We start from the raw sequence: 21,728 nt of genomic DNA on the forward strand, positions 1-21,728 counted from the left end.
TGGGCCCACAGTGTGACCTGGGTCCCTGTACGGCCTCCCATTGCTGCTGCCAGGAGGCAGCAGGGTCGCAGCTGTGTCAGTGGAGGCAAACGGCCACGGAGTAGAGCAGCAGCTCCACTGCAGCCTACCACCACAGCCAGTAGTGGTGCCGGTGTGCACGGAGGAAGTAGCAGTCAGCCAGTGAGGAGTAGCGGGTGCAAAGTTTCCTACTCGGCGGTGTGGCAAGTTTTCGTCAAGCCGCCCGAGGAAGTAAACGTAGCCGTATGTCGACTATGTGGCCAGAAAGTCAAGCGTGGCCAGGGGGCCCATGTTGGGACTACAGCGTTGCGTCAGCATATGCAGCGTCGCCATTCGGTGGCCTGTGAAAAACGTGATAAAGATACGGCGGTTCTGCCTGCCCCAGCCCAGGGTTCCATTTTGTCATAGGGTGCTGGCAGATTAGCGGCCTTCCATAGGTTACGCCAGGCCCCATATCGGCCATGGGCCCCCGTACCTCCTGGTCACGCTGCTGCTGGTCCCACAGTGTGACCTGGGTCCCTGTACGGCCTCCCATTGCTTCCACTCTGCCATGTGCCACTTTGAGGTCTCCTTACACTCCTGCGGTTTTCCATTTTGTCATAGGTTGCTGGCAGATTAGCGGCCTTCCATAGGTGCCGCCAGGCCCCATATCGGCCATGGGCCCCCGTACCTCCTGGTCACGCTGCTGCTGGTCCCACAGTGTGACCTGGGTCCCTGTACGGCCTCCCATTGCTTCCACTCTGCCATGTGCCACTTTGAGGTCTCCTTACACTCCTGCGGTTTTCCATTTTGTCATAGGTTGCTGGCAGATTAGCGGCCTTCCATAGGTGCCGCCAGGCCCCATATCGACCATGGGCCCCCGTACCTCCTGGTCACGCTGCTGCTGAGCCCACAGTGTGACCTGGGTCCCTGTACGGCCTCCCATTGCTTCCACTCTGCCATGTGCCACTTTGAAATCTCCTCACACTCCTGCGGTTGTCCATTTTGTCATAGGTTGCTGGCAGATTACAGGCCTTCCATAGGTGCCACCAAGCCCCATATCGGCCATGGGCCCCCGTACCGCCTGGTCACGCTGCTGCTGGGCCCACAGTGTGACCTGGGTCCCTGTACCGCCTCCCATTGCTCCCACTCTGCCATGTGCCACTTTCAGGTCTCCTCACGCTCCTGCTGGTTTCCATTTTGTCATAGGTTGCTGTATGGCCTCCCATTGCTGCTGCCTCCACCGCCACACTGTGGCTCCAAACACTGGTTTTGGCCCCGTGACTGGCCAAAGGAGTGAAGTGTGCAGTGATTCTAAGATCGACGGCACTCATCTGCATGTCATACTGACAGACAGTATTATTTCTCTTCCCCAGCAGACTCCAAGGGCATTTAAATTAAAGGTACAGTGTTCTGCACTAATATTAAGTCTCTCTGAAGCCTAGAAACACCCTTTTTTAAGTTAAATTCACAGCGAATTTATTCGACTCGAATCGAATATTGTCCACGAATTCGCCGAATCAGTCGAATCGAATTTTTCATTTCTTCGCTCATCTCTAATTAATACAGTCAACCCAGACAACACAATTTACAATCCATGGATCTCACATGTCTTAACACAACAACATACTCTCATAATTAGCTTGCTAAAATTCTAGACAAAAATATTAGCACATTTCTCTAATAAACTGCACTCTCTCTTTTTTCTGGACTGTACCTCAAACCTTTATATGTAGTTCAATATAGATCTCATTATTTCCTTTCTTCCCTCTTTTTTTTTTATCTGGTCTTCATACTTACAGTAGGCTTTAACCCATGCCTCTAGTTAGGTCATTGTGAGTAGGCAGGGTGGTAGTATAAGGTATTATGTGCTTACAGTTATTTGGCAATATTATCAGGTTCATGTTCTCATATAGGACTATAAGTCTCTTTTTTTTTTCCTTTTTCAACAATTTTGTTCACTCACATTTGTTCAATTGCCTTATCTTTGAAAGTATCTGGGTAGTAATTTTTACATTCTTTCAAGAGCTTACGGTGACATTTCCCTTCTAGTGATACTAAACCCCTGTGTGCCTTGGTTCCATTCCTTGAGGAATTCAGCCACTCCTATTCCAAAGGTATATATCATGTAATCTTTGGCAATCCAGGAGGAGCTCCCGGAGGTATCACACAGATACCCATCTGGGGTGTATACAGTGGTACAATTCCCCATCTCACACGGTGACGAGACTTCCTAAAGAATTAATCTATTACTAAGCCCCCACGATCAAATGCAAAGATACGATACACTTAGATAATGTCAGAATTCATCTATTACTAAGCCCCCACAATCAAATGCAAAGATACGATATACTTAGATAATAGCAGGAACTGTATATCTGGCCCCAAAACCTGGCCAAGGATATATACCAGACTATACTATGCATAAATCAGCCACACAGACTGAACAGGCAACAAATTGAACAGGGACACCTCAGTCACATAGGCTGAGGGGATTCAGTTATACAGATTAAAACAATTCAGGAATGTAAAATGTACTTTTTTCTAAAAAGAGACAATCCACTTATATGTACAACACATGGCAGCACATAAAGAGATCAATACAGTACAGCAAAGTAACCAAAATTTCAGTAGGAGAAGATTATATAACGTTTTAGAGAAAGTATAGTATCTGACAGCTATTTCCCTAAAAAGTCTTCCACATCAGTTTAAAAACACTGCTGTAGAATAGAAAAGACAGTTCCTCTACTTATGGAGTGACTTTATGGAGAGCCGTGCAGAAGAGAAAAAGAAGAAAGATTTATCAATCGAAACTGGTACTAATGTTTCGATTAAAACATTAGTGCCCCCCCCACCAACCCCCCCCCCCCCCGGTAAGTATACTTCTATGGAGGGGGATGTGAGCATTGGATCTTAATAAATATACTTCTATGGAGGGGGATGTGAGTATTTGATCTCGGTAAACATACTTCTATGGAGGGGGATGTGAGCGTTGGATCTGGGTAAGTATACTTCTATGGATGGGGATGTGAGCATTGGATCTCGGTAAGTATACTTCAATTGAGGGGGATGTGAGCGTTGATCTGGGTAAGTATACTTCTATGGAGGGGGGAGTGAGCGTTGGATCTCGGTAAGTATACTTCAATTGAGGGGAATGTGAGCGTTGGATCTCGGAAAGTATACTTCTATGGAGGGGGGTGTGAGCATTGGATCTCGGTAAGTATACTTCTATGGAGGGGGATGTAAGCGTTGGATCTCGGTAAGTATACTTCTATGGAGGGGGATGTGAGCGTTGGATCTGGGTAAGTATACTTCTATGGAGGGGAATGTGAGCGTTGGATCTCGGAAAGTATACTTCTATGGAGGGGGATGTGAGCGTTGGATCTCGGTAAGTATACTTTTATGGAGGGGGGTGTGAGCGTTGGATCTCGGTAAGTATACTTCTATGGAGGGGGATGTGAGCGTTGGATCTGGGTAAGTATACTTCTATGGAGGGGGATGTGAGCGTTGGATCAGGGTAAGTATACTTCTATGGAGGGGGATGTGAGCGTTGGATCTCGGAAAGTATACTTCTATGGAGGGGGATGTGAGCGTTGGATCTCGGTAAGTATACTTCTATGGAGGGGAATGTGAGCGTTGGATCTGGGTAAGTATACTTCTATGGAGGGGGATGTGAGCGTTGGATCTCGGTAAGTATACTTTTATGGAGGGGGGTGTGAGCGTTGAATCCCGGTAAGTATACTTCAATTGAGGGGGATGTGAATGTTGGATCTCGGTAAGTATACTTCTATGGAGGGGGGTGTGAGCGTTAGATCTCGGTAAGTATACTTCTATGGAGGGGGGTGTGAACGTTGGATCTCGGTAAGTATACTTCTATGGAGGGGGGTGTAAGCGTTGGATCTGGGTAAGTACACATCAATGGAGGGGGATGTAAGCGTTGGATCTCAGAAAGTATACTTCTATGGAGGGGGATGTGAGCGTTGGATCTCGGTAAGTATACTTCTATGGAGGGGGATGTGAGCGTTGGATCTCGGTAAGTATACTTCTATGGAGGGGGATGTGAACGTTGGATCCCGGTAAGCATACTTCTATGGAGGGGGCTGTAAGCGTTGGATCTGGGTAAGTACACATCTATGGAGGGGGATGTAAGCGTTGGATCTCAGAAAGTATACTTCTATGGAGGGGGATGTGAGCGTTGGATCTCGGTAAGTATACTTCTATGGAGGGGGATGTGAGCGTTGGATCTCGGTGTGTATACTTCTATGGAGGGGGATGTGAGCGTTTGATCTCGGTAAGTACACATCAATGGAGGGGGATGTAAGTGTTGGATCTCGGTAAGTATACTTCTATGGAGGGGGATGTGAACGTTGGATCTCGGTAAGTATACCTCTATGGAGGGGGATGTGGGCGTTGGTTCTCGGTAAGTATACCTCTATGGAGGGGGATGTGGGTGTTGGATCTCGGTAAGTATACTTCTATGGAGGGGGATGTAAGCGTTGGATCTGGGTAAGTACACATCAATGGAGGGGGATGTAAGCGTTGGATCTCAGAAAGTATGCTTCTATGGAGGGGGATGTGAGCGTTGGATCTCGGTAAGTATGCTTCTATGGAGGGGGATGTGAGCGTTGGATCTCGGTAAGTATACTTCTATGGAGGGGGATGTGAGCGTTGGATCTCGGTAAGTATACTTCTATGGAGGGGGATGTGAACATTGGATCCCGGTAAGCATACTTCTATGGAGGGGGCTGTAAGCTTTGGATCTGGGTAAGTACACATCAATGGAGGGGGATGTAAGCGTTGGATCTCGGTAAGTATACTTCTATGGAGGGGGATGTGAGCGTTGGATCTCGGTAAGTATACTGCTATGGAGGGGGATGTGAACGTTGGATCCCGGTAACCATACTTCTATGGAGGGGGCTGTAAGCGTTGGATCTGGGTAAGTACACATCAATGGAGGGGGATGTGAGCGTTGGATCTCGGTAAGTATACTTCTATGGAGGGGGATGTGAGCGTTGGATCTCGGTAAGTATACTTCTATGGAGGGGGATGTGAGCGTTTGATCTCGGTAAGTACACATCAATGGAGGGGGATGTAAGTGTTGGATCTCGGTAAGTATACTTCTATGGAGGGGGATGTGAACGTTGGATCTCGGTAAGTATACCTCTATGGAGGGGCATGTGGGCGTTGGTTCTCGGTAAGTATACCTCTATGGAGGGGGATGTGGGCGTTGGTTCTCGGTAAGTATACTTCTATGGAGGGGGATGTGAACATTGGATCCCGGTAAGCATACTTCTATGGAGGGGGCTGTAAGCGTTGGATCTGGGTAAGTACACATCAATGGAGGGGGATGTAAGCGTTGGATCTCGGTAAGTATACTTCTATGGAGGGGGATGTGAGCGTTGGATCTCGGTAAGTATACTGCTATGGAGGGGGATGTGAACGTTGGATCCCGGTAACCATACTTCTATGGAGGGGGCTGTAAGCGTTGGATCTCGGTAAGTACACATCAATGGAGGGGGATGTGAGCGTTGGATCTCGGTAAGTATACTTCTATGGAGGGGGATGTGAGCGTTGGATCTCGGTAAGTATACTTCTATGGAGGGGGATGTGAGCGTTTGATCTCGGTAAGTACACATCAATGGAGGGGGATGTAAGTGTTGGATCTCGGTAAGTATACTTCTATGGAGGGGGATGTGAACGTTGGATCTCGGTAAGTATACCTCTATGGAGGGGGATGTGGGCGTTGGTTCTCGGTAAGTATACCTCTATGGAGGGGGATGTGGGCGTTGGTTCTCGGTAAGTATACTTCTATGGAGGGGGATGTGAACGTTGGATCTCGGTAAGTATACCTCTATGGAGGGGGATGTGGGCGTTGGTTCTCGGTAAGTATACCTCTATGGAGGGGGATGTGGGTGTTGGATCTCGGTAAGTATATGTCTACAGAGGGGACTGTAGGTGTCGGATCATATCTCTTAAGGACTGTTCCAGCGTGGAATATTCTGTGCATTAACACTTGCGCATGCGCGGTTTAAATGTGCGCTGCATTGCGTTGTTAAAAACATTTGTCCTTTTATTTTTTCTTATTTTGAACTTGTATGTAATTGCACCCCAGCACATCAGAGCACGATCTGCAAACATGAAGCATGTTTTTTTTCAGCGCATGCCAACGGAACTGAAGCCATAGGACATCCGGCACATTGCGTTGGGGCGTGCTGCTGGTGTGGATGAGCCCCATGATTTTACACCCTTCATGCAGCTCTGCAGCCACAAGAAATAAGAGGATTGATCCCATGTACTAATCAGTGTGCTGATTCTTATATCAATATTTTCAATTGCCAGCATCAGTGAATCCATTGCCTTCCATGGATAAATCATTGGTGAAAGGTTCTCTTTAACTGATGACAATGGAAGGTTGCAGGCTGCAGGCGGTCTGTCAATCACTCCTCCTATCTGGTTGCCAGGGAAACCGGTGGCGGAAATGACGAGCTGGTTGAGGGGTGGGGCTTGTGCGGACCATCTGCTGGTAATGTAAACAAGGGAAGGAGAAGAGACATCTCAGGGAGAGGAGAGACTGCTAGAGACAGAGGAATAGAGAGAGAGGACATTGTACACCCAGGGTGGGGGGAGATCACAGAAGGGGGGTACACTGATAACTAGGGAGATGGCAGTGCAGGGAGAGCAGTGATTGCACAGAGACAGCAACACGACTCTAGGAGAACCTGCACTGCATGACTGAGCACCCATGTCAGCTGGGAAGGAAGAGAGAGAGCAGAGGGTGACAGATCACTGAATACTGAGAGACAGCAGAGGAAGGCTGATAACAGGATGGAGGGACTGAGAAACAGCAGAGGAAGGAAGAGATAACCAGGAGGAAGATACCTCAGTCAGAGATAGACAGCACAGACCCCGCACAGAGTGATAGATACACACAGAGATATCAGGGAGAGAGAGCGCAGAGACATCAGGGATAGAGAGCGCAGAGACATCAGGGATAGAGAGCGCAGGGACCTTGGAGAGAGTGCAGAGACATCAGGGATAGAGAGCGCAGAGACATCAGGGATAGAGAGCACAGAGACGTTGGGGAGAGAGAGAGTACAGAGAACTCGGGGAGAGAGAGCGCAGAAACATCAGGGAGAGAGCGCAGGGACCTTGGAGAGAGCACAGAGACATCGGGGAGAGAGCGCAGATACATCAGGGAGAGAGGGCAGAGATATCAGACACAGAGTGAGAGCATAGAGGCATCAGAGAGAGAGCACAGCGTCTTCAGAGAGAACACAGAGATATCAGGGAGAGAGAGGGCAGAGACATCAGACACAGAGAGAGAGCACAGAGATATTAGGGAGAGAGAGCGCAGAGATAGGCACAGAGAGAGCGCAGAGACATCAGACACAGGGAGAGAGTGCAAAGACGTCAGGGAAAGAGAGAGCACAGAGATATTAGTCAGGGAGAGAGAGCACAGAGATATTAGTCAGGGAGAGAGAGCACAGAGATATTAGTCAGGGAGAGAGAGCACAGAGATATTAGTCAGGGAGAGAGAGCACAGAGATATTAGTCAGGGAGAGAGAGCACAGAGATATTAGTCAGGGAGCGAGAGCACAGATATATTAGGGAGAGAGAGCACAGAGATATTAGTCAGAGAGAGAGCGCAGAGATATTAGGGAGAGAGAGCGCAGAGATATTAGGGAGAGAGAGCGCAGAGATATTAGTCAGGGAGAGAGAGCACAGAGATATTAGTCAGGGAGAGAGAGCACAGAGATATTAGTCAGGGAGAGAGAGCACAGAGATATTAGTCAGGGAGAGAGAGCACAGAGATATTAGTCAGGGAGCGAGAGCACAGATATATTAGGGAGAGAGAGCACAGAGATATTAGTCAGAGAGAGAGCGCAGAGATATTAGGGAGAGTGAGCGCAGAGATATTAGTCAGGGAGAGAGAGCACAGAGACATCAGACACATAGAGAGCGCAGAGACATCAGGCACAGAGGGAGCACAGAGACATCAGTTAGAAAAGGACAGAACAGAAAGTAAAATAGAGTGGGTCCGGCAATTCCCTGTGAATACAGCACCACCCTGTCAGAGTTGTCACCATCAACAACCAAGATCTGAAGTGAACTTGTGTGTAGAGTGACAGCACAGAGAGAGCGCTGAGCGGCAGAGACAGTCACCCCGTGTTCCAGTTAGATAAGACATCCTTGAAGTGATGGGTTGCATGTGACTGGCGGCAGCCATGAATTGCTGATGTTGAAGATCGGACGCAGGAGGATGAGACGGTTGGAGAGATAAAAGAGATCTCTGGTGTCCCGGGAGAAGGATGAGAGCGCACAGAGTAAGAGCTGATTTGCCTGTTGTGTTTACTTTCTTTATTTTGGAACTAAATATTCTTCTTTTCCAAGCAGTCATCACATTGGAATGGCTTGCTGTATTGTTTATATACAAATGATGCTCTTCTGCTCCTCTGTTGTCTTTCCTTCGGTCTGTTTATGTTTCATTTGTCCGCCATCTGTTCCCGTCACTCTCTCTCTCCTTCTCCACAAACTATCTGAGTATTACCCACAGCAACCAGACTGTATCTTAGATTGGTATCCCTGTGGTAGATTTATTAAAGCCCAGATCTGGTTGTCATGGGTTACCGCACTTCCCATCCTGACGCATGCGTTCACACCTGTTAGTTACCCACTATACAGTATCCAGGAATGTGTAGCTGGCATCACCTGGCTGTTCAGATTGCACATCCTACCCAGTTTGGGCACAGATGCCCCAATAGAAACAAGCAATCTTTTTGAGCATTGCCTGTCACATTTGGGCCAAGGTGCCATGTGATGAGGAGCGATTAGATCCCCAGGGCCCAGCATGCTGCTGTTTGGTACTTACTATGGGGCCCCTCTAGACAGCAGTCTGTGCTTTCCTTGCTTAAGTGCTTACTCACTGTTGCGTTCAAGTAGCCCATTCTTTTTTACTTTCACCTGTTTGGTTGAGGAATTTCCTGGCCAGCAGCTGAATGGGGCTGGGTTTTGTATTGGTTACTAGGAAGCTGAAGACCGCTTGCATCCTAGCAACCAGCCTGTTGTGGGAAGCTAGGGAGCATGTCACCAGCACACCGAGGATCACTAATATGGGTCCAAAAGTTTTAATGAATGATCACATAGTTACAGCAAGGTAACATTTCGGAGTCTCGCAGGACCCCTTCATCAGGCACATTAATAACCGCTTCCTGACACACGTGTGCAACTCTGAGCACTGTCATCTCTCTGTAGTTGGTCTTATTTACTGACAGATTCCTTATCTGTGAACTGGTGGTACCGTATATACTCGAGTATAAGCCGAGTTTTCAGCACATTTTTTGTGCTGAAAAACGGCCCCCTCGGCTTATACTTGAGTCAACGTCTGCAGATGGCTCCCCCCCCCCTTCCAACAGAAGGGAAACTACGGTAAGTACAGGGGTGGGCAGGGGGCTGCTGTCTCTTACCTGGCTCCGGTCCCACGACGATCCAGTCCAGGAAGCGCGGCTGCTCCTTCATTAGGTTCGTCCACTGGATGTTCGCGCGGCTGCTCGGCTCCGCCTTCTCACCGGTGATTGGCCACCAGAACTGAAGCTCAGGAAAGGCACACAGGCGGCCAATCACCGGTGAGGAGGCGGAGCTGAGCGGCCCCGCGAAAATCGAGTGAAGGAGATGCAGGTAAGTGTGTCGTGCTTAGGTGCTGCTGCAACTACATATGCTGGCTGCAGCAGCACCATACTAGAACAGGGGTCAGCAAGTGTCAGTGGGAGGAATAGTGCCCCATCATTGGTGTCACTGATACCAATGATGGGGCATTATTCCTCCCACTGACACCAACGATGGGGCACTTTTCCTCCCCCCCACTGACACCAACGATTGGGCACTATTCCTCCCCCCCCCCCACTGACACCAATGATGGGGCACTATTCCACCCCCCACTGACACCAATCATGGAGCACTATTCCATCCCCCACTGACACCAACCATGGGATACTATTCCTCTCCCCCACTGACACCAACGATGGGGCACTTTTCCTCCCCCCCACTGGCACCAACGATGGGGCACTATTTCTCCACCCCCCCACTGACACCAATGATGGGATACTATTCCTCCCACTGACACCAATGTTGGGACACTATTCCTCCCACTGACACCAATGATGGGACACTATTCCTCCCACTGACACCAAAGATGGGGCACTATTCCACTGACACCAATAATGGGTGCTATTCCCCCCACTGATACTAATGATGGGGCACTATTCCTGCCACTGATACCAATGATGGGGCACTATTCCTCCCACTGATACCAATGATGGGGCACTATTCCTCCCACTGATACCAATGATGGGGCACTAGTCCTCCCACTGATACCAATGATGGGGCACTATTCCTCCCACTGATACCAATGATGGGGCACTGTTCTTCCCACTGACACCAATGATGGGGCACTATTCCTCCCACTGATACCAATGATGGGGCACTATTCCTCCCACTGATACCAATGATGGGGCACTAGTCCTCCCACTGATACCAATGATGGGACACTATTCCTCCCACTGACACCAATGATGAGGCACGATTCTTCCCACTGGTGTTCCCACCCTCGGCTTATACTCGAGTCAATAGTTTTTCCCAGTTTTTTGTGGTAAAATTAGGTACCTCGGCTTATATTCGGGTCGGCTTATACTCGAGTATATACGGTAATTCTTTTATCCCGGGTTCACACTGATGCGGTACTGAATATGCAGCGTTTTCTGTGCGAATTCCGCAGTGCATCAGAATCGCACCCCATTCATGCGAACCGCTGCGGGTGTGACTGTTAAGTTAACAACACCCCGAAAGCAGTTCACAAAACGCGGAGCGATGAGCAGATTCGGATCGCATAGGTATTTATACCCATGCGATCCGATTCTAGTGCGGACCAAAAAAAGGATCCTGCACCTTTTTGGTGCCGTGCGATTAGAGCCATACAACAAATATTATTGGGATGAACTTGTGAGCCACTGGAGTTAGAAATCTATATATTAGATCGCTGGAATTTTCTCACTCTCATAAGATGTGAATTCTATAAAAACAGTAAATGATTATCCGCGCTCTAACATTACCTTGCCTATGCTATATATATTATATTACTATAGCAATACCATTAATTCATATATACTGTGGTGCTATAATCTAATCAGCTTTTTACCTGAATTACCTAGGTTAGTCCTATTATAATAACCTAGTGTTTAATAAAACTTAAAAATATATAATTAAACCAAATTATAATATTTAAACAATGTGATTATTTCATTAAATTAATAAAATTCACTGTGCCAGTGTACAAATGAATTAAATATAAATAAATAAAAATAAAAAAATTTTATGTGTAAATTCATATAATCCAATGTGCAAATAATGCGAAGCAAACTATAAATTGTATATATGTTAATGAAATATGAATAAATATAATTAAAAAATATCAATTCATAAAGTTCAGCAGCAAAAAATGTGCAAATATGTGCAAAAATGTGCAAAAAAAAGAAAAATGTGCAAAAAAGTTTTTAGGATTCAGCAGGAAGAAGATATTGGTGATATACTCTCCTTTTTAAATTGCTTCTATTGATGTAGATGAGAGCCTACAGACTATCTTCTGAGTCTGTGTAGATGTGAGGTTTTCTCCCTCCTAGAGCCTCTCCTTACTTCAATGCTCAATGTCTCCTCATATGACCCATGGAAGAAAGAAGATAAAAAGATATGGTGCCTTATCCAAGGTATAACAAACACTATTTATTGTGCTCCCATTATGCACTCACATGGTAATAGTAAACAACTTTTTTATTTATACATTTTTATTTATATTTAATTCATTTGTACACTGGCACAGTGAATTTTATTAATTTATTTAATGAAATAATCACATTGTTTAAATATTATAATTTGGTTTAATTATATATTTTTAAGTTTTATTAAACACTAGGTTATTATAATAGGACTAATCTAGGTAATTCAGGTAAAAAGCTGAATAGATTATAGCACCACAGTATATATGAATTAATGGTATTGCTATAGTAATATAATATATATAGCATAGGCAAGGTAATGTTAGAGCGCGGATAATCATTTACTGTTTTTATAGAGCCATACAACATGTATGGCTCCAATCGCACCGCACACAAACCGCATGTGATTTGCACAGGAATGCGGTGCGGTTCTTGTGTGAATCACATGCGATATACCACACCGCATATATGTGAACCCAGTCTTTAGCCCCGTACACACGATGAGAATATCGGACGAACGATCACCCTTTTTTTTTTTTTTCGCCTGCTAGTCTCACATCAAAAGTGAAAAGGTTATTAAAGATACGAAAATTCTCCTATGAAAGAAAAGAATTTCGAAAGTGATGTCATGTATTGTATTTTCGGACGACTATGAAAATCGTCCGAGAAAAATTTTTGCGCTTGTCCCTTCGGATATATTTGCACAAATTGTTGCGATCGGCTCTCGAAAGCTGCGCACTAATGTTCCGATCATCAGACGATCGGTCCTCATACGACAATTTTCGTGCAATATTCTTATAGTGTGTACGGGGCATTAGACTCTTTCACATACGTGCGACAGATATCATAAGTAGCAGCAGAAAGAACTACCTGACTCTTGCGGATGTGCTGGTACTGGTTCCGAAACTGATACACAGCTTTTATGAATTAGGCCATGTTAAAGGTGCCATACTGGTGCCAAAAGTGTCATCATTACTTGCGTCTCTTTCACACTGACGCATTTTTACTGCGTTTCTACCTTGTTAAAAAGACGCAGGAAAAATGTTTCGCTTTAAATCCTATTGGAATCTTCACACCACTGCGCTGCAGCATCTTTGATGTGATTTTTAAAACCATGCCAAAAGCACAGCTCCGTCTGCTTTGCATTTTTGGTATGTTTTTTGAGTCCCATGTCCAAGTTTCACAGGCCATGCTGTGTAATAGGCACCCAGAAAACGCATCCAAAATGCATATAGGTTTTTTTTATGCATTGTTTTCAGCGGAGCAGTGTGAATTCCCCTCCCCCTCTCCCAATGTTTTCCCTGTGCTTGAAACCCATTGTGGCCTGTCCAGGGAACATGGAAGGATGGACATATCTGTCACCACTCGCCCGACCTGTTATGGGCTCCTTTGTTTTATCTCAACTCACCTTCTTATACATTGCCTCCCCACTGCTCTTCTATTTCCAGCACCATTTTCAATAAAGCTCAATGTACATACTTCTAATTAACCACCTCCAGTCCAGGACATTTCTGGCACTTTTTGTTCACGTGTAACAGTCAGTATTTTTGCTAGAAAATTACTTACAACCCCAAAACATTATATATATTTTTTTAAAGCAGAGGCCCTAGATAATAAATTGGTGGGTCTTACAGTTTCTTATGTCACACTGTATTTGCGCAGCGGTTTGGGGAAAAAAATACACTTTTTTGAATTTGAATACAAAAAAATACAATACATAACCCAAATATTTTGTAAAATCTAAAAGATGATGTTACACCGAGTAAATAGATGCCAAACATGTCAGGCTTTAAAATTGCACATGCCCGTGGAACGGCGACAAACAACATACATTTTACTATTTTATAGGCGATGTTTTAAAAGTCTTTACAGGTTACCACTTTAGATTTACAGAGGAGGTCTGGTGCCCATGATCTGACGTTTGCGGTGGTACCTTATTGTGTGGGTCGATTGCTGTTTGCATGCATGTGGGACCGACGCACATGTTCTATAACAAAGGGCCGCAAGTAGAGCACCAAGGGTCTAGAGCAGGCATGTCCAAAGTCCGGCCCACGGGCCATTTACGGCCCGGGGGTTGGTTTAATACGGCCCTCCAACAGCCCTCCCTGCTCTGTGTAATGTGGCCCTCCCACGGCCCTCCTTTCTATAGCAGACAGTCTTCTGCTTGAGAGCAGAGGGCAGTGCACATGCCTGACTGCGGCGCGTTCTCCCTGGTCTGTGTAAATGCGGCTGTCGCACGGCCCTCCCTTCTGTGGCAGACAGTCTTCTGCTTGAGAGCAGTGCGCATGCGTGACTGCGCCGCGCTGGGAGCGACAGAGGGCGGTGACGTTAGGGCCCGGCTTCCAGCGTGAAGTGTGTTTCTCTTCCCCTCCCGGCTGCCGAGCAGAGACTTCAGCTCCAGCTACCTTTTTCACCCTTCACATTAGTGCTGGTAAGTTTTTTTTAAATTTATTTTCAATACATTGTGAAAACTCAGCTGTCAGTTGATCTTAATGTTATGAAATGAAAAGTATGTCGTTTGCAATTAACTTGGCATAAAATAATTTATTTGCATTTAATTGTAATGGTTCAAAGAATGTTCGGAAAAATGTTCGGCCCTCCACCATGTTCACTTCATCCAATCTGGCCCTCTTTGAAAAAAGTTTGGACACCCCTGGTCTAGAGAATTTATTCACCTTCTCATGCTGGCTTTGTTTTACATTTGGCAAACCTGCTTGATTACATCCCGGGATCAGCACAGTCCCGCTGTCCTTCCTGGTCATTTGCAGGTAAGTGCTGCCGGTCCTATAGACCCCAGCGCTACAGTCATGACTTCACCTCTTTCTTCTCCTGGCCATTCACAAAGTACACAGCCCCAGGCTTCATTTTGTGAGGGACCAGATGGAAAGTGGGGTCATTACTGTAGCACTGGGGTCTTTCAGACCTGCAACTCTTACATCTCAGTGGGGTGAAAGGACAGCAGAAATTGTACTTCCCCAGCATGTAAATCAGAAGATTTGCCTAATGTAGAAAAAAAGAGGATGCATTAATGCTTTAAAGATAAGTTCACCTTTTTACCAAAAATAATAAATCCACATTTTTTTGCAGGTATAAAAATGTGCATTTATTATTTTTGGTTGCAGGAGCTTGTAAAGCATTGCATCAGCGATCAGCAGATTATTGGTGCCATGCAGGTCTCCTGCAGACCTGTCAGTATATTTGCTTGCCTGCACAGGATGAACAGGCAATCTGATATACTGACAGGGAGAATGCATGAACTACCACGGCGCTCCACGCCATGGACTTGTATTTCATTCATTCACAGAACACTATGACGCAGCCGTGTAGGCAGAGCCCCCCATGACAGTGCTCTATTCAAAAAGTGACAGCTTGTACGGGATGATTGGGCGGCAACTGCATTAGGAACATGTTACATGTTCCACTTGTTTTTAGGGTGGAACATGTAACATGAACTTATCCTTTAACAGGGCTAATTCATTGTGCCTGGAATTTGGCTTTTATAAAAACAATTTTCATGTATCTTCTGCTTAGATCACAAGATAAGCAGTGAGGGGAAAGCCCCCCAAATGGACGCATAGGGGGAGATTTACTAAAACTGGAGCACTCGTAATCTGGTGCAGCTGTGCATCGTAGCCAATCAGCTTCTAACTTCAGCTTGTTCAGTTAAGCTTTGGCAATAAAACCTGGAAGCTGATTGGTCTCTATGCAGAGCTGCACCAGATTTTGCACCCTCCAATTTTAGTAAATAACCTCCTTACTGTGACTGCAGAATTAAGAAAAAACCTAATAGGGGTTCTAATTTCCCCCCACTCTATCCAAAATTGAAAACAAAAAGAGTTGATGGTCTTGTGCTGTAGAGCAGGGGTCTCCAAACTTCCCAGACAAAGGGCCAGTTTACTGTCCTTCAGACTTTAGAGGGGCCGGACTGTGGCCATTGGAAGTAGAAAATGCCCTGACATCAGTGGGAGGAAACAATGCCCCATCTTTGATGTCTCTGAGAGGAATTGAGCCCCCTCGTTGGTGTCGTTGGGTGGGAAGAATCATGCCCCATCATTGGCATAATTGGGAGAAATTGTGCCCCATCATTGGTATAATTGGAAGAAATTGTGCCCCATCATTGGTATAATTGGGAGAAATTGTGCCCCATCATTGATATCATTGGGAGAAATTGTGCCCCATCATTGGTATAATTGGGAGAAATTGTGCCCCATCATTGGTATAATTGGGAGAAATTGTGCCCCGTCATTGGTATCATTGGGAGAAATTGTGCCCCGTCATTGGTATCATTGGGAGAAATTGTGCCCCGTCATTGGTATAATTGGGAGAAATTGTGCCCCGTCATTGGTATCATTGGGAGAAATTGTGCCCCGTCATTGGTATCATTGGGAGAAATTGTGCCCCGTCATTGGTATCATTGGGAGAAATTGTGCCCCGTCATTGGTATCATTGGGAGAAATTGTGCCCCGTCATTGGTATCATTGGGAGAAATTGTGCCCCGTCATTGGTATCATTGGGAGAAATTGTGCCCCATCATTGATGTCATTGGGAGAAATTGTGCGCCATCATTGATGTCATTGGGAGAAATTGTGCGCCATCATTGGTATAACTGGGAGAAATTGTGCCCCATCATTGATATAATTGGGAGAAATTGTGCCCCATCATTGGTATAACTGGGAGTAATTGTGCCCCATCATTGATGTCATTGGGAGAAATTGTGCCCCATCATTGGTATAACTGGGAGAAATTGTGCCCCATCATTGATGTCATTGGGAGAAATTGTGTGCCATCATTGATGTCATTGGGAGAAATTGTGCCCCATCATTGGTATAACTGGGAGAAATTGTGCCCCATCATTGATGTCATTGGAAGGAACTGTTAATGTCATTGGGAGGACCTCTGCCCCTTCATTGGTTTCAGTGGGGGGAATTATGCCCCATTGTTGGTGTCTGAGGATGAAATATTGCCCCAAGGACCAGATAAAATAAAGCAAAGGGCTGCATCCGGCCCCTGGGCCACAGTTTGAAGACCCCTGCTCTAGAGGATGAAGCTGAACAGCACCTTTTATTGAAGTCATATGATTGGTTGATGGATCACAAGGCATGTAGTTGGTTTAAGTGTCAGCAAATGAGCATGAGGAAAAGAATAGAGTCCTAATTTTCCAACCTGCCCCAGCTGAAATGACAGCCGGAATTCAGTCGCTTGCAGTAGGCACCACAAATATGTTTTTGCTTTCCAGTTTTTAATGAACCAGTCAGTGTTAGAACTCCAGACAGGCTGTGACCTCCCTCTGTGGCTTCTGTGGAGTTAACTGATCTGATAAAATTAGATCTGCGTTTGCCGGAGGCTACAGAGAAGTAACTGGAAGTGGTGGAGCAAGGGAATGGAAAGGGGAAGAGAGAGCACACTGCTCAGGAACTGTGTACTGGCGTGGATCAGAGAATTCCGATCGGAGGTCATGACACAATAAGGAAGGTGAGTGAGGACATAGGTATTAGATAGAGGAATGGAGAGATCATTTTAGATTGGGAGGGACAGGAAGGTCGCACGTCAAGTGTTTAGGTATCTGGATCACCTGGTTGGTTTGCATTCATGATGATTGTGTCACTTCTACTTTTATAGCTTCTTCAGTGACACTGTATCGGAGTTGGATGACACCTGCTCAGTCACACCATCTCTCTTGTTTGTCTATAGGTGACATCAAACATGGCCGCTGGGTGCCCCTTGGCACTGCCGACGCTCCTCTTCTTTGTGCCGGTTCTGCTGTGGCTGGTAGATCCTACATTGGGATATAAACCAGTTATCATGGTCCATGGACTTTTTGACAGTTCTGCGAGCTTCAAGGAACTGGTGAAATACATCAATGAGGTGGGTGATATGTGGGCACGGGTTGTGAAAGTACTTATTGGCACCTATCGCCACCCTCACCTCCTTTTGTGACATTTGGCCCCTTCGCCCTTCTTTTTTTACCTCCTTGTTGTAAGAGGACCCCCGTGCCAGGTTCCTTTTCCCTACCCTCCTCTTCTTTCTCCTCTACTACAGACTTTTCTCCTTCTTTCCTGACTTCTCTCCTCCCCTTCTTACCCCTGTTGTCTTCCCCTCACACAGTTCTTTCCTGGCTCTAATCTGTTCATGTATGTGATGTGTTACGTAGTACTGAGATCCTGTGTTCTGAATTGTTCTCTATCATTGGTCCGGAGTGCGCTCCAGAAACAACATCACATCCTTCGTCTTTGTCCTATTGTGTTTATTGAACAGACATCGATAATAATGTTGCTCACTGCTTGTTCGCTTGTTCTTTTTCTGTACACACAATGCGGATTGTTTGCTGTGTATAACTTACAAAATTCATTAAAAACATTGAACTGGAAAATAGTTTTTGGCATTTATGCAGACAAGAAGCATTAAATAGATGCAGATTTTTCTTGGCGCTGAGAGCTGATTGCAAACACATCCTTACAATTTTATCACCAGAGATTTTTGGAGTGATTACTGATAACAATACAGTATTTACTGCAGTGATAGTATGCATTTTATGGTTTAGATGTAAGGCCAGCCAAAATTGTTTTTTTTTTTTGGATAGAGTAAAAATAATTGAACTTTTTGGCAGGTTTTTATTGCATTCTGTGTCCCCTTCAGGGAAATACGTGCACTTCCTGTCTCACAATGCACAACGGGAAGTACAAATCTTTACAAAATGAGGTGGAATTCCACCTTAGATAGTTGTCCCCATGGGTAGTTGTCTCCTCTACTGATTAAAGTGTTTTTGTATTTCAATGGTTTTTATTAATTTTAAACCGTATAAAACAGAGGCAACAAAACACACCCACGCAGGGGCTATCAATTGCACCAATAAAAAAGGCATAATAGAGAGATTAAAGTGTTTTTAAACCCAGGATCCTGCATTCACTCGATCTGGTCTCCCACAGTACACAGAACGTGTAAATACATTTATTTTATTAAATATAAACTGCTAAATACCCATCAGCAGTTAGAGCAGTCTTGGCACTTCTATCAGTGTCTAGCAGAGCACTGGTTAAAGCTTGTAGGAGGAGTTTTCTTTCTGCTCTAGGAGGATTCAGAACTCCTGACCTTTGTCTGGACAGCACTGTTTGGCCCTGTGCTGATCACATGCACTCTCTCAAGAAAAAAAAAAACTCTAGCAATACACACCAAACTGAGCATGTGCAGCTTAATCCCAAGCCTAAGAAGATGTTTAAGAGACACTGAAAGAAGGGGACACTTTAACTGTAAAATTTTGAGCATCTTCTCCGTTTTCTTCTGAGGACTACAGTCCCTAAAGCAGATGGTGGGGTTAGATCAGTGGCGTCGCTATGGAGGTGCGGAACGCACCGAGGTGACGCCTTACAGAGGGCTGTCTGCTCCAGCCTAGGGAAGGCTAGGATTCCTGGCTGGGAAGAGCTGCCATGTTTCTGGAGTCCAACCCCCATTCATGCCTATAGGGCAGTGCCTATGAGGTGGGGACAGGAGGCAGAGACTCGGGTTCAGAGTGTGTGTGGAGAGGATGGGATGAAGATTTCCATTGCTTGTGTGCTGGAGATCAGAGAGAGAGATAGCAGGTCAGTAGAGAGACAGCAGGTCAGTGTGTGTGCTGTGTATTTCCTCCTCTACCACCAGAGGGAGACATCCATCCTCTGCGCTAGTCCTATCTGACATCACTGAGACCTGGTGCATTCTAAACCTCCTTTACTGCACCCCTACATACTGACATGGTACATTCCATCAACCAATTCCATTACACTCTGCAGAGCTCAGTGAGGAGAGCTCTGAGAGGTGATTGGAAAGGAGAGACACGCCCCCCTCCACACAGCTCACAGGAACAGCGCTGAGGCTGTCAATCTGTTGGAGGTCCCTCCCCATCACCATTTTTTTTCTTGGTGTCAGGAAAACATGTAAGTGATTCATGCTGACAGCAGAAGAATGAGGCAGTAAGCAGAAATGACATCTACTGCTCTGGATTGAAACAAGTACACACTATAGGGGGTATGCTTTGTTCATATAATTTCTGTCCTAGGTTTAGAATCACTTTATGGATCTAGGCCCATTCCAATAAACTAGACGAAGATGTAGTTCTCCAGTGGTGGGAAATTGGGGAGGATGTCAGATGGTGTCATATCTGTTTTAGTAAACATTATAAATGACCTGCACTCCTATATTTCTCTGTGGTAGTGATATCATTGTTGTCTTTGTGTTCCTGCAGTCTCACCCAGGTACTAATATTTCGGTTATAGACCTGTTTGATCACAAAGCGAGTTTACAGCCACTCTGGAAGCAGGTGATGGGCTTCAGGGAGGCCATCTATCCTATCATGCAGAATGCTGGCAGTGAAGGGGTGCACCTGCTCTGCTATTCTCAAGGTAAGTGACTTTCAGACTGACCACAGGCCAGAAATAGCTGGTATCCATTTGCAGCAAAGGATCCTTGCTCAGCATGTTCATATGAAGTTGATCTGATCATAGAAGAAGAAGCTTGATGAACATCTCAGGTCATTAATAATGCTGTGGGCCAATCCTAATCCATGTAACCTATTTTGTTAATTACAAACCAGTGCCTATTACTATTACTAACACCCCCAGCAGTCATGCTGCTGTCCCTTCTGGGAGCAGAGTGTGTGACAGTGTTAACGGGAACCTGTCACCATCAGATGAGCACACCGCTTCTTAAAGTGGAACTCTACCCATAACAACTTGATAAAAAATAATGTTCCTTAGCAAGGAAAATACATTTCACATTATTAATTCTGCTACCAAAATGAGTGCGTGCTATAAATTGCCTCCAGCATTGCTCCTGTTTCTTCTTGCTGGAGGTGGCCATCTTGCTAAAGTCAGAGCCCCTGAGCAGCAGTAAATGTTTAGGCTGTCAGCAGATTGGCTTCTACATTTTCGGCAATGACAAAAAATAGCAACTGAGCATGTTGCCCATTTTTGGGCACCAGTTCACAAAAACAACATTAGGGAACTGGAGAAAGTACAGAGAAGGACAACCAAACTGATAAGAGGCATGGAGGAGCTCAGCTATGAGGAAAGATTAGAGGAACTGAATTTATTCTCTCTTGAGAAGAGGAGATTGAGGGGGGATATGATCACCATGTATAATACATAAGGGGGGATATGATCACCATGTATAATACATAAGGGGGGATATGATCTCCATATATAATACATAAGGGGGGATATGATCACCATGTGTAATACATAAGGGGGGATATGATCTCCATGTATAATACATAAGGGGGATATGATCTCCATGTATAATACATAAGGGGGATATGATCTCCGTGTATAAATACATAAGGGGGATATGATCTCCGTGTATAATACATAAGGGGGATATGATCTCCATGTATAATACATAAGGGGGGATATGATCTCCATATATAATACATAAGGGGGGATATGCTCTCCATGTATAATACATAAGGGGGATATGATCTCCGTGTATAAATACATAAGGGGGATATGATCTCCGTGTATAAATACATAAGGGGGATATGATCTCCATGTATAATACATAAGGGGGGATATGATCTCCATGTATAATACATAAGGGGGATATGATCACATGTATAATACATAAGGGGGGATATGATCTCCATGTATAATACATAAGGGGGGGATATGATCTCCATGTATAATACATAAGGGGGGGATATGATCTTCATGTATAATACATAAGGGGGGATATGATCTCCATGTATAAATACATAAGCGGGGGGATATGATCTCCATGTATAATACATAAGGGGGGATATGATCTCCATGTATAATACATAAGGGGGGGGATATGATCTCCATGTATAATACATAAGGGGGGATATGATCACCATGTATAATACATAAGGGGGGATATGATCTCCATGTATAATACATAACGGGGATATGATCTCCATGTATAATACATAAGGGGGGATATGATCTCCATGTATAATACATAAGGGGGGATATGATC

The 21,728-nt window shown here is 45.3% G+C and overlaps 1 protein-coding gene across 1 annotated transcript in view; it reads left to right on the top strand.

Annotated features, from left to right (window-relative positions):
- Positions 1-6,504: 6,504 nt before the first annotated feature.
- PPT2 (palmitoyl-protein thioesterase 2) overlaps positions 6,505-21,728 on the top strand; it is a 56,321-nt gene continuing 41,097 nt past the window's right edge. The window contains exons 1-3 of the mRNA XM_089693399.1: positions 6,505-8,321; positions 17,454-17,627; positions 19,981-20,137. Coding sequence (XP_089549525.1) covers positions 8,307-8,321; positions 17,454-17,627; positions 19,981-20,137 — 346 coding nt within the window. The 5' untranslated portion in view covers positions 6,505-8,306. The remainder of the gene's footprint in view (positions 8,322-17,453; positions 17,628-19,980; positions 20,138-21,728) is intronic.

Source organism: Staurois parvus, unplaced genomic scaffold, assembly GCF_062004578.1.
Source record: "Staurois parvus isolate SC_StPar_1 unplaced genomic scaffold, SC_StPar_1.0 ptg000631l, whole genome shotgun sequence".
NCBI classification, from domain to species: domain Eukaryota; kingdom Metazoa; phylum Chordata; class Amphibia; order Anura; family Ranidae; genus Staurois; species Staurois parvus.